Here is a 13,218-nt window from a genome sequence, read left to right on the forward strand (position 1 = left end):
AAACTAGAAAAATCATGACAAATATGATGTTCCTGCAACGTTTTCAAGGTCGAAATCAATGCGAAACCAAATTGAGATGACCCTCAGCTGTGTACCCTGCCCGCCCGCCTCTGCCTAATTTCCCAGCCTCCCCGGGGTGGGCATTACCACCTGAGTATCCTTGTTCCTGTCTAGGTGTTAATCAGTTCTGTCTGAGACTCAGCTCCAGGACCACGGAGTGGAGGACGCAGCTTGAAGCCTGCTCGCTCCTGTAGGGGGGTGGTGGACAGCTTTCGGGGATCAGGTGAATCTTCATGCATTCGTGTTTTGGGGAGCGGCCCCCCACCTTTGTCCCATGAGATGATAAAAGTTCCCCCACCCGTTTGGGCGCATGTGGCCCAGAGGGCTGAGGAGGAAGGCCCATCTTAAGGACAGAGGCAAACAAAGTCAGTTCTGTTTTCTCTCCGAATGGTCTAGACATTCAGACTTTAGGTTTGAATGATTATTATAATTGTTTGAGTGGCAGACTTCTCTCGCATGCTGTTCCTGGTGATATGAAAATGGGCTGCAAATTCACCTGATCACAGGTCCCTTGCCTCTGTCCCTATAGCACTCTTAGGAAGGCACCCCCTGTCCCTTCTGGCTGGTGCTGGAACGCACCTCACTTTATAGCTGCAGCCCCAGTGTCCTTGCAGTCCCCACTCCAAGCGGGCTAATTTCCATCTCCAGCTCACTGTGTCTGGTCTCCTCTGAAAACGCCCCTTCCTCCAAGCTGCCCTCCCTGAACACCTCAGTCATAGCCTGTCCCTCCGATTATTAATGGAGTTTAATTTCCTCCATTAAACTCACAGCATTTGCTTCCTGGTGTTCCCCACCCCACCCCCAATCAGCCTGGGCTCCACAGAGCTGGGCAGGGCTGGGGGTACGGTCAGTGGAGGTGCCTGAAGCCATCTTGACTGGTATGCCCTCCACACTCTCACCCCTCCCCTCCACCCTTGGCTGCCCACATCCCTAGGCAACCCCCCTTTCCCAGAATCCTGCTCTTCACAGAGTGGCCTGCAGGCATTCTGGATTCTCTGCCTTTCCAGTGGGGGTGGACCCTGAGGCCAGTGTAGGGGGGTCTGTGTGTGTGGGTGGGTCCGAACTGGACATGCAGGACCTCTTTGCCAGTCTCCTGAAGAAAGGGAAGCCAGTGTGGGGGGAGGAGTGGGGGGGGAACCATGTCAGTGAGCAAGACCTGCTTGAAAGGAATGGGGAAACGGGGGGGGGGGGTTGGGGGATGCTAGAAGATTCCAGGAGGTGTTTCCCACTGCCCCTCCCCTTTCCCCGCCTGCCCATTGCTGCAGGATGCTTTCCACCTGAAGGCCAGAGGCCAGTGCCCTGGCTACTGCGGGGTGCACAAACCGAAACAAAGGGCTGGGAGGCTTAATGGCTCCTTTCCCCTGTGTCGTGATTACAGAGCTTCTGAAATAGTCGTTTCTAAAGGTTCTTCTCAAGTTTCTTTTATTCGGACACGAGTGAGATGGAGGAAAGTTGGAGGGGCCCCTTCGAACTTGATTATTGCCCCTCCTACTCCTTGAGATGATTTGGGGACCCCAGGGGTCACCCCTGGTTGCCACCACGGGGCGTTTGTTCTGGGAGGGGACCCAGAGAAAGGCCTCCTTCGCGGCGGCCTGGCCAGTGTGCGTCCCCGGGGCGCGCGGGCCGGGCCGGGCTGGGCCAGGGCGGGCCGGCTGGGGGAGGGGGGAAGGGAGGAGGCGGCGCCTAGAAAAGGAGGCGCGGGCCGGGAAGGTGCGGAGAGGCCGGCGGCGGGTGGGCTGGCGGCAGGCCCGGTGTGGCAGCGTGGAGCCCGGACGGATCGCGGCCCCTCCTGGGCGGCCGCGGGGGGCGCAGGGGCGCCGGGCCTGAGCGCCGCCTCTCGCCTCTGCCCGCAGGTCCAGGGCGCACAGCCCTCGCTCCGCCGCCGCTGCCACCGGCCCCGGAGCGCGGTGGAAGAGCCCCCCCCCCGAGGAGCCGGGGGCCCGCGCCCCGCGCCCCCTAGACATGGTGGGCCACCTGCATCTGCAGGGCATGGAGGAGAACCTCAAGGAGCAGGGCCGAGAGGGCCTGCTGGACAGCCCCGACTCCGGGCTGCCCCCCAGCCCGAGCCCCAGCCCGCCCTTCTACTCCCTGGAGCCTGGCATCCTCGACGCCCGCGCGGGGGGCTCTGGCGCCGCCTCCGAGTCCCCGGGGCCCAGCGAGGCCAGAGCGGTAAGCACAGCCTGGGCGCAGAAAGGGGGTCAGGGGTGGGATGCAGAGGGTCTGCGCTCCCCTCTCCCAGAGGGGACACCCAAAAACCCAGGACCGGGTTCCTCCAACCCTCCCCTTGCCACCCCCAGCCAAGAAGGTGGCCCAGTGACAGACACGCTCCCAGGTAGGCACCAGGGCATGTAGGTGGAGGTGCTCCAGCCTGCCCCCAGGGACCTGCAGGGCTCCCTGGAAGCGGGCCTCTCTGCCGAGTGACCTATCAGCAGTGAGAGGCAGGGGTGAAGGACCGTCCCAAATTCCCAAAGAAGTTGCCCCCCCCCCCCAGGTGGGCCCACGCCCTGGGCCCGAGCAGTGAGCAGTGCAGACTGACATCCATACCCACGTCCCTCTGCTGCTTCTGACCCAGTTCCCTGTTTACTGTTCCTGGCGCTGCCAACGTGCAAGCCCCCCCCCCCTTTTTTTCTTTTCTTTTTGAAGCAGTCCCGTACAGGAATCCTTCCTTGGATGGTGAAGGATGTTGAGGGATGTTGATGTGGAGCTGAGGCCAAGGTGGTGCCTGGGGAAGGTGGGACCCAGGTCAGGAGACAAGTTTGTCTCCTGCAGGACTCTGTGGTGCCTTCGGGTGGGCACCCAGCTCGGCAGCTGGACAGGGACTGTGCAAGCAGTGGTGGTGGGGGGAACATTCAGCTCCTCCCTGACTGGAGGAAATGACAAGTTGAAGTCAGGAGGTTGCTAAGGACCCAGTGGCATGTCTCACTCCTCCCCGCGCTCTGCCGTTAACTTCTTTTCTGCCCATCCGCATGTGAGCGCCCTCCCCACCCCATGCCACTTTCCCGGGGCCTCAGCATGTGGCCCGGGACCTCATGGGGTGGTCAGTGCTCCACCGGCTGAAATCCCTTCTTCCAAGATGATGACAGGTATTCCATTTGTGCCTCCCTGGCTCCTGGGTACAGAGGGTCCCAATTTTGACTTGGCATTAGACCATCTCAGAGCACTTTGCCCGCCTCGTAGCCCCAGACACTCTGAACTAGTCCAGGCGGCAACCTGGGCGTCAGAATTGTCTAAACCTCCTGGGGTATTTCTCATGCGCAGCAGAGTTGGGGAACTGCTATCTTAGACCCAAATCACCTGGAGGAGTTTGAAGTTTGGTCTCTCTCTCGAGAGGCTGGGAGGTGAGGGGTGCTGAGGCCCTCCAGGGCTGGCTAGAGAGAGGTGACTGAGGCTGTCTGCAGCGACAGGGGTCCTGCTGGCCTTCCCACAGGATGCGGACTTGGCACGGCTGCATGGAGGGGTGCCTTGGAGCGCACCCCGGCGGTATCTTCCACAACGGGGCCCTGAGAGAAGGCTCAGGGAGCCCGTCTTCCCCTTCACGGTGTAGCTGACCCAGAATCCTCCGGAAGGAGTGTTTTCTGGCCGTTTCCTCTGCCTGCCAGGCCAGCCAGTGTGCCTGCCTTACTTGTCTTGGCGGTCCAGTCGAATGTATTTTCTTTCCCTTTCTTGCTAACTAGACGCCAGGAATTGGAACCACGCTGTTCCTGCTCTTTTCATTTGGCTCAAAGGCCAAGCGCGGAGCTATTTCTGCCCAGGTAACGAGAGCTGCTTAGGGAGCCCTTCCCGCGTGCCAGGAATGGCCCTGAACCCTGTCTGGGCGTCAACTCACCTTCACCTCCTTCCAGTGAAGGATGCCCTCCTCTCCTTCTTTGCCCCATTTTTCAGAGGGGGAGGCTGAGGCATAGAGGTCACCCAGCCGGTTGAGTGGCCCTGCTGGGACAGAACCCAGGAATCTGACTCCTGAACTTTTACCCTTAGACCTTCTGTTATCCCGCTTTTCATAGTGGAGCTAATTAACTACCTGTCTGGGTTCTTTTTTTTTTTCTTAAGTTAAAAATCAAAATGCCCATGAACCTATGTGGTTTTGAGATGCTGCTTTTAATAAAAAGAGAGGAAATTGTTGCTATGGGCAACCTTTCTGAGCAGAGGGCCTGCAGCAGGCAGGGGTGGGGGCAACCACCCCCATTTTTTTTGGGCTGGGCAGGCCCACCTCCTACTTAACTAACTGCTGGTAAATGTGGTGGCTAGTCTGGTGTTTAAGGATGCCCTGCTCGCTGCTGACTCACCGGGAGGGGAATGCTCTTTGGGTGCTCTGTAGGCAAAGTCCCGGCCGCCAACCTTGTGCGTCTCGGGGGGGAAGGGACAGAAACCTGTCCTGTGTCTCAGAGCCCACGGTCTCAGGTTCCGAGCAGAGGCCAGGTTTCCTCTGGCCCTTTCCTAATGTCGCAGGTCTGACACGCAGTGTGGATCTCTGATGGTTTTGCACGGGGCGGCTGTCTTTGTCTTGACACCCAGTTCCCAGCTCCGCTGTCCCAAAGTAGGTGGTCAGGGGATTGAACTGCAGGGCTGTCCCCAAACCCTCGCAGCTCGGTCCTCACCAGCTTGTCACTCGATTTATTGGGCTGTTAGCGTGCATGTTAAATTTGCTCATGCTTCATTTCCTCAGAGACAACCCCCTCCCCCCAGCCCAGCTTTGTTGTAATGGGCTGGACTCACCTTCTGGATGCTGCCGCGCTGGAGCAGGGGGCTGCTGCGTGACCCCCCCCCCCAGACGTACCAGGCACTGGGACCAGACTGGGCGGGAGTAAGCCTCCCCAGCCTGCGTTCTTGCTCACTCTTTAGAGCAAAGATAGTCACGTTCCCGCTGACCCCCAAACCTGTGGAGACATGGGGATTATTTGTCCATCCCACCAGATTTACCGAGCACCCGCTACGTGCCACACAGTTCTGGACCATGAGTGACATGGCAGGGGTCCCTGCCCTCGTGGCACAGCATTCTAGTTGGACACAGTACCAGGTAAATGAAAGTGTCCTTAGACACGGTCAGGCAAGCGATGTTTAATAGAAACCAGAAAAGACCCTGGCCAAGTTGTTCAGTGGATAGAGCATCATCCCAGTGCACCAAGGTCACAGGTTTGATCCCTGGTCAGGGCATGTCCAAGAAGCAATCAATGAATGTACAACTAAGTGAAACAGTGAATTGATGCTTCTCTTTCCCCTTCTTCCTCCCCTCCCCCCTCCAAATCAATGGAAAAAAATTATAGAAACCAGAAAAAAAAAATCAGGGGTAGACTTTACGGTTATGGGGCTGAAGAGTGTTCCAGTTCAGGAGAGTGGCAAGTGCAAAGGTCCGGGGGCAGGAAGAAGATGGGCATGTTCGAGGAGCAGCAAGCAGGCCGGCAGAGGCCAGGGCCGGGACCTGTAGGCCAAGCTGAGGCCAGAATGTAAAATTCTATTTGGTCTTTTAAAAATGTACTTGTGACTGTTTTATTTTTTAAAAGGCATTAGGAGCTCCCACAACCCCCCCAAATTAGAAATCTGAATCAGAGACTGGACTGAGAGATGCCCATGAGGAACGGGATCTGTGCAGGGCTTGTCTCCTCATGGGTGGGGCCGGGCTGTCCTGCAGGGACACCCGACGGCCACGGCTGCCAGCTGGGCTAGCACGAATTTGCCCGTCAGCTGCATTCATCCCACAAATATTTAAGCCAGGCGGGGCCGGGCGTATAGCCGCAAACAAGACAGAGGCTGTCTGTGCCCCTCATGGGCTCCCGGGCCTGGACCGTCGGCTCCTCCCTCCCTCCCTCCCTCCCCATCCTGCCCAACCTGGGGAGAGGGGTCCTGTGCAGTGGGAACTAGCCTTGCCCTATGCCACTGCCCCCAGGGAGAGCACAGGTGGCATTTGGGATCTCCAGCTGAGTCCTCTGGGGGCATATTTGAGGGTTCAGTCCCCACCGAGGTGGGTGGGGTGCAGACAGATCCCATGTCTGTGGCAGGTGAAGGACTCAGTGCACTGTGCCATGGCAGCGGGGGTGTGTGTGCTGCTGTGACCCCCACCCAATTGGCCGGGTCTGTTTACAGTCTGAATGCATTCCCTTGATCGTGTCCCTAAAGATGAGGCGCTGGTTCCATGGGCCGTGATTTGGAGGGAAGCCTTGTGGGCCACATCTAGGCAGCATTGGTGGTGTCTTCACCCCATTGTCGAACATCTCCCAGGGCCGCCGGCTCTTTGAGACCACCTCCAGTCACGGCCACCTCTTTGCATCTTGGCTGTCAACCTGGCCCTCCCTCCCAGTCCCCAGGATCTTGGATTTTCTCATTTCTCTGTTTCTGGTCTGTGATGGCAAAATCAAAGCTGAGGGAGGAGAGGGAAGGAGTTAGGATTTGGGGAGTTAATTCCCAGGATTGGAAAGAATGGAAGGATAGACAGACAGACAGATGGACAGAGGAGACAGGTCAGTCTGCATGGCCCTCTTATGGGCTTCCAGGTGTGTCCCTGACCAGTGACACAAGCAAGGCCAGGTGAGAGAGAGCCAGGTGTGTCAGGCTGAGGTGGGAGGGGCCCATGTGCAGAAGGGGGCCCTTGGGGGGGGGGAGCCAGCAACTCTAGCGCCTCTGAGCCCCCCCCATCCTGGAAGAACTGGCCTCCAGCAGAAATTCAGCGAGGCTCCGACAGCCCAGCATCTCTGTGGTGGGCTCACCTGAGAACTCCAGCTCTACCTGTAGCTGTCCTGTGACAGGAAGGCAGACAAGCCCACGCCCTGCCTGGTGCTCTGGAGACCGGGGAGCCAGCAGAAGCCACCTTCTGGGGTGGGGGGGGTGAGATGCCACCAGATGGGAGCAGACAGACACTCTCCTGGGGTCGTCTGTCCCTTCACCCTTCGTACCCCTAGCCTGCGGGCTGGGGCTAAGACACAGAAACTCCCAAACATGTGTCCCCCATTGCAGCAGACCACGCCTTTCATGAGAGCAGGGTGCGTGTGTGCGCTTCTCTGTGCACCGGAAGCAGGTGGCCCTGGGAGGCTGTCCAGTTCTCAGGACGTGGACTTTTGGGATGTGCCAGTGCTCCAGGTCTTCAGGGAAAATGGGTCCTGTGGCCACGGAGGGTGCCCACCCTGTTCACTGGCCGGCAGGATCTTGCAGGGGCCTGTCCTAGAACTGCCCTAACAAAGTCACAACCCGGGTGGCTCAAAACAACAGACATTCCTTCTCCGAGTCCGGGAGGCCAGAGGTGGAAATCAAGGAGTTGGCGGGGCTGCGTTCCCTCCGTAAGCTCTAGGGAAGAATCCGTCCCACACGTCTGTTCCAGTCCTGGCGGTGGCCGGCCGGCCCTGGTATCCTCTGGCTTGAAGACGCACCACTGCAGCCTCTGCCCCATTGTCACCTGGCCGCCTTCCTGTGTGTCCTGCGTCCAGAACTCCTTCTTCTTACAAGGCCAGCAGTCAGTGGGGTTAGGGTCCACTCATACCCAGGACCTCATCTTCACTTGATCAGATTTGCAAAGATGCTTTTTCCAGACAAGGTCACATGCACAGGCCACATATCTTTGTGGGGAGTCACAAGCCAGCCCGCCACCCTCCTGCTGGCATGGGGTCCATCTTGCTGCCTGTTGCAGGGAGCAGGTCCATGTCCTTGAGCCCCGCCTACCTGATGCTGGTGCTTGCTTGGTTTCATGCTCGGGGGGTCAGACCCTGGCCTCTGGGGTCTGTGCTGGGGTTGCGATGCTTTCTGGCTCTCTAGGGAGAGGTCTGCTTCGTTTGGGGGGTCTCCTGGGCTCCCCCAGCCAAGGCCTGTTCAGCTGCCACTTGGTGCCCTGTTGGGGGAGGGCAAGAAATCTCGGGAGCTCCCTCCCACTCCCACCTGCCCCAAGCCTTTCATAAGGAGGCTGAGAATTCCTCAAGGTTCCTCCTTAGATCATTATTGTCATGGGTGACAGTGAGGGTCAGCCTTAGACTAGCATGTCAGCGTCTGCTCTCAAATCCCAAATACAAGCCGAAAATAATTGAGTTCATTTCCAATAGCAACAGAGGCTATCACTCGCCGGTGAGGCCATTTTAGCAGATACCAAGGTCCCATTAGGCTTTGGTGAGGACGCGCCTCCCGTGCCAGCGTGCGGTCTCCCTGGCCACAGGTTGGGGCCCTGGACCCCTCCTCCTGCCAATTACCCTCCACTGATGGGGGCTTGTAACTCCCTGGCTGAACGCAAAGTTCAGAGTTCCTTGGGCCATGTATGGCTTTGACTGCATCCCACGCCATGGCAGCTCTGGGCTCTCTGTGTCACCCAGCCTGAGCACAGACTACACTGTGCGTGTCCCTGCCGGCTGGGCGGGGCCGACACTGCGTGGCACGGTGCTCTCAGCACAGCGGCTATCTCTCTGTGTCCCGTGGGCTTGTAGCACTGCCCAGCAGCAGGAAGGGGGCACGCCAACGCGCCGTGTGTATTTTTACTCCCAGCCAGCAAGTTTTGACCCTGGGCAAGGCGTGAATCACCAGGCAAGGCAGGCGGGGCCTGGCAGCTGCCTGTCCTCCACATCCTGCTCCCTCTGCTGCCCGTCCTGGTTCCCAACACCCCCTGCCTGCCCAGGAAGCCAGGGAGCTAGCTGGCTGGCCCCAGCGGGCTCTCCCGGACCCTAGGAGGTGGAGGCAGTGGGCCATCCCTGGGGTGAGGGTGGCATTTGGGAGGTTGGCCTTCGGTTCTTGGCTTGTCTGAGCTTGGGACACTTTTCTTCCCTTGCTCCTACGTCCCAAAGCTGTGACGGGGTCTGAGCTCCCAGGACACTGGGCTAACCTCAGGCATCCCTGATGGGCGGCTCCCAGGACCATGTGTGGGCCTCCCAGGTGACACAGCATCCTTTTACAAATGAGCAGACTGGGGACCAGGGAGCAGGCAGACAAGGGGCCCTCTGGGTTCTCTTTAGAGGCCTTTGGGGAAAAAGCTGAGGTGTGGCTGCCCCGGGTGGGGGAGTAGGATGAGGGGCGCAGCCTCCTGGGGCTTTCTTCCCTCCAGGGGGGCCCCTGACCAGCGGAGCAGCCCCAGTGGGTCCCTTGGGGGGGTGAGTCCTCCTGTGTGCCCCTCCCATGTGCACACCCCCTCCCGACCCTCCCTGACCCTGGTGGCTCCCATTCGAATGTGACCCAGTCTTTGAAGAGTGTCTGTTCCAGTGTGGTTGGAAGGTGGCCCTCCCAGGGCCCACGGTGTGCCTTCTTGGCTGTGACAGGCACTGTCTATGCCCACTCTGGCTGGCCGGGTGCCACGGGCCGCACCGCCCCCGCAATTACAATAGGTCCGTGGCCAGAGAGACTCCGCTGCACGATCTGGACGGGGCTGCTGCGTCTCTCCTTCCTGTCCCGCCTGGGGCCCTGCGGGGGCGTCGCTGGGCCTTGGCGACTTCCGGAGCTGTCTCGCCACCAGGCCCTCTGAATGCCAGCCTGCGTCTGGGTCTCACCACCTTCCCTATCTTGTGTGGCACTTCCAGCTTGGGTGGACCTGAGCGGTTTTCCCGCTGGGGCCCTTGGGGAAACCATGCCCGTGGCTCTGGCTCCCTGGGCCAGCCTGGTCCCCTGGGCTGGCGGCAGCTGGGGAGCCGCATCAGCCTGAACCAGACTACCGTCATGTCAGCCCAAAGGTCCACCTGGGCCAGGCTGGGCCATGTGAATGAAGGGTACCGCCGTTTCTTTAGCCCTGGGGGGGAGACCCTGGAGGGTGGCACCAGGGCTTTGCCTCTCCGAGAAGTCTGCCCTACTCGTGAACTTGGGAGTTATTTTTTCTTGGGGGGTGCAACAGGGGGGTGGTTAAAACCAGCAGAAGCTGCCTCTCTTCACCTACTGGACAGAAGAAATGCCTCCAAAAACTCCCCTTTCCCATGGCTGCATCCAAGCCCCTTAACTCTTCAGTGGCTAGGCTGCACCCCTCTTGAACAAGAAGGGCTTGAGAGGCAGTGTGCCCCATCCCACCCACAGGGGCCAGCGCACAGTAGGTGCTCAGCAGACACCCACTCTCCTTCTGGAGAGAGCGCGTTGTTTCTATACACATCAAGTCACCAAGTTTTGCAGCTGGGGTCAGTGTTGGCTCAACCAGGGGAGCCATGGAAGATGCTGGAAGCATCTGAAGCTTGTCACTACATTAAAAAGTTCATTCGAGCCAAACTGATGACAAATATCGGTCTCAGAGGGAGTGTCCTGTCCTTGTCAGATTTCTGCTTCCAAACACTTGCTCTTCTGGGCTGGCCCTTGGGCTTCGTGCCTGTGCGAGACAATCAAGGGGCGGAGATTTTCCTGGGACAGTGGGGGAGGGGCAATGATGGGGGCACAGCCATTAGTTAGTTCATTGCAGGGCTGCCCTGGGGTGATCTGGGTCTGGTCTGCGCAATGTTCTGCGGCCAGTGGGGCGAGGAAGGGTGTAGGTGGCCCTCTTGTACCTGGGGGAACAGGAGGCACAATGCCAAAGGGCCTCACCCCTTGTCCTTGACTCTCCACAGCCTCCACCACTCCCCCCAAACCCCCCGGCGCTGGAGATGAGGCCCCGGCTGCTGCCCGTTTTCTTCGGTGAAGGCATCGAGGTGAACCCAGAACCCACACACGAGATCCGGTGAGCGGGACAGGCTGGGTGGGAGGCCAGGCTGAGACCCCGCAGTGTAGCGCAGCGCAGCTCGGCCCCCACCATCACCACCTCCGGCCAACACCCCCGGAGTGCTCTGTACAGAACCAGAGAACACGCCCCACTGGGCAGCCTCCTGTTGCCATGCCAACGCTCCCAGTTTCTGTTACAGTATCCACCCCTTTACCCACCAGAAGTCCCGTTTAGCCCACTGTCCCAAAGTGTCCTTCTAGTGCATGTTTTCACCCCAGTTCAGGATGCAGCGTGAGTGTGGGGGTGTGGTGTGTCACGTGTGGTCTTTAGTTTGTTGGGTCTCTAGTGTCTCCTAGGCTGACCTATGCCCTCCGCCCTTTGACGTTTTGGCCCTGACCTTTTGGGAGAGCCCAGACCGCGTGGAGGTGGGGGGGTTGCGGGCTCACATGCCACCTTCCGCCCTCCCCAGCTGCAACTCCGAGATCAGGTACGCCTCCGAGAAGCATTTCCGCGACAACGTCTTCTACGCGCCCGTGCCCACGGTCACGGCCTACAGCGAGACCATCGTGGCGGCGCCCAACTGCACGTGGCGCAACTACCGCAGCCAGCTAACCCTGGAACCGCGGCCGCGCGCGCTGCGCTTCGGCAGCACCACCATCATCTTCCCCAAGCACGCGCGCAGCTCCTTCCGGACCACCCTGCACTGCAGCCTGGGCCGGCCCCGCCGCCGCTTCACGGCCAGCGTGCAGCTACAGCCGGGCCAGCAGCCCGGGCCCTGCCACCTCGAGCCCTCTGCACTCTAGCGGCGTGTTGGGCGGAAGCCCCGCGGGGCTGAGGACCAAGGACTCTGGGCTGGCTGGGCCTGGAGCCCCCGGGGCAGGAGGGTGGTGGGGAGGCCGAGGGCCCAGCCCCCTGCCCGGCCTGGTGGACTCGGTAAACGCATCGATTCTTTTCTTTTAGCCCCTAAAGGGAGAGGCGTCCAGTCAAGTAGTGGCTGCCTGGGAGAGCGGGGCAGAGAGGGGCTAGGGCTGGCAGCCCGCCCCAGGCCCTGTGGTGGAGAGGGGTGTCATGCAGACCCCCACCACTCCCAGAAGGCTATGTTTCCCAAGTGGCCCGCTCTTATGTGTGCGGCTGGCACCAAGAGGCTGGACAAAGACCGGAGGCTGCCGCAGGGACTGGTGGTGGTTGTGTGTGGGGAGGCAGCCGGTAAAGACTGTCTGAGCTATTGTGTCCTGTGTCCTGTGCCCTGGTGTGGAAGGTTCAGGGCACAGCCCTCTACATTGAGGCCTCTGAGCTCTGTGCTCAGAGCCTCACAGGGGGTCCCCGCAACACCTTGTTAACCAGCACTCTCAGAGCCTTCGTGCCAGGTGCCCCGGGGAGGCATTTAAGGTCTTGGAAATGTCCCCTGCCACCTGCCTGAGGCTCGGGCCCTCGCATCAGCTTGAAAAAAAAAAAAAGATTGTGGGGGAAGTCTGGTCGCCTGTTACCAAACCTAATGGTTCCTGGGTGATAGTAGGCCCCCCTTGCATGTGTGATGTCAGGAGAGGAGACAGGAGGCTCCTACTCCCTGGGACAAGGTAGGACACTTGGGCTGGGGGCTCACAGCCCGGTGCTGCCAGGGACAAATGTCCTAGAAGCCCCCAACGTGTCTGCAGGACATGCCCCCACACCTAAAGGGGCCCAGTGAGTAGGGGGCTGCCCCACCCCGCCCCTGCTCCAAGGCCAGGCAGAGGCTAGGGCTTGAGCGCCCCCGTGCGGGTGTGGGCAGCTCTTGAGCCTCCGTCCAGGAGAGGCCACCTTGATAGACCTACGGACGGACGGACGGACGGTGTGCCTTCCCTCCAGAGATGCTTTCTGGTGAACAAAGAAGTAACTTAATTATCTTAATAAAATGTGCATATTCAAAGAGGCTCCCTTTCTGCTTTTTGAGACCCACAGATCCTGCGGGGGTGGGGCAGGGTAAGCTCGGCCTCCGGAGGCCATGATCCCTCCCCTCTGCTCTGGGGCTCAGAGCCTTGTCACCCTATGAAACCCTATAACCCCTATGACCAGCTCCACACAAGGGCCAGCTGACAGATGCAGAGGCCCAGGTGCCGCCCTGAGGCTTGGGGTCGGGTCGGGTCGGGGGGTTCACAGGAGGGCTCTGGGTTGAGGGCAGTCAGGAAGACACCAGCTGTGGGACAGTGTCCTCCACAAGTCAGGCAAGGAGGGGGGAAGGTGTCTTTAGACACAGAGGCCTTCTTCAGGGGACAGACCCTCCCTTTGAGGTGGTCCCAGCCGTGCCATGGGGCCTTGCCTGGCCCTGATAAAAGGACACATGGTCCCAGCAGTCTCTCCTTGAAGCCTCCCCTGCTGTCTCCACTACATGGAGGCCCGAGAAGGCATAGAGAGGTTAAGAAACTAAGCCCCTGACACAGAGGATGGGCCCATGGCTAGAAAGAACGGGTGTGACTTACTTTCTCTCAGCCCCTACAAAGCTCCATGCAGTCTGACCACCCAGGTTGTGGGGATGGTGACTTGTTACACTTGTATAGCCTTTGGGGCAGTCGACCCCAGCCAGATCCTTCCCTGGGGCAGGGCCGGATGGCCAC

The 13,218-nt window shown here is 59.7% G+C and overlaps 1 protein-coding gene across 1 annotated transcript; it reads left to right on the forward strand.

Moving 5' to 3' along the window:
- Window positions 1–1,764: 1,764 nt before the first annotated feature.
- Window positions 1,765–12,536, forward strand: RFLNA (refilin A). Its single transcript, XM_066260792.1, has 3 exons — window positions 1,765–2,229; window positions 10,536–10,645; window positions 11,097–12,536. The coding sequence occupies exons 1-3, from the start codon at window positions 2,023–2,025 to the stop codon at window positions 11,428–11,430; spliced, it is 651 nt and encodes a 216-aa protein (XP_066116889.1). The 5' UTR covers window positions 1,765–2,022; the 3' UTR covers window positions 11,431–12,536.
- The last annotated feature ends 682 nt before the right edge of the window (window positions 12,537–13,218 follow it).

Source organism: Saccopteryx bilineata, chromosome 2, assembly GCF_036850765.1.
Source record: "Saccopteryx bilineata isolate mSacBil1 chromosome 2, mSacBil1_pri_phased_curated, whole genome shotgun sequence".
NCBI classification, from domain to species: Eukaryota; Metazoa; Chordata; class Mammalia; order Chiroptera; family Emballonuridae; genus Saccopteryx; species Saccopteryx bilineata.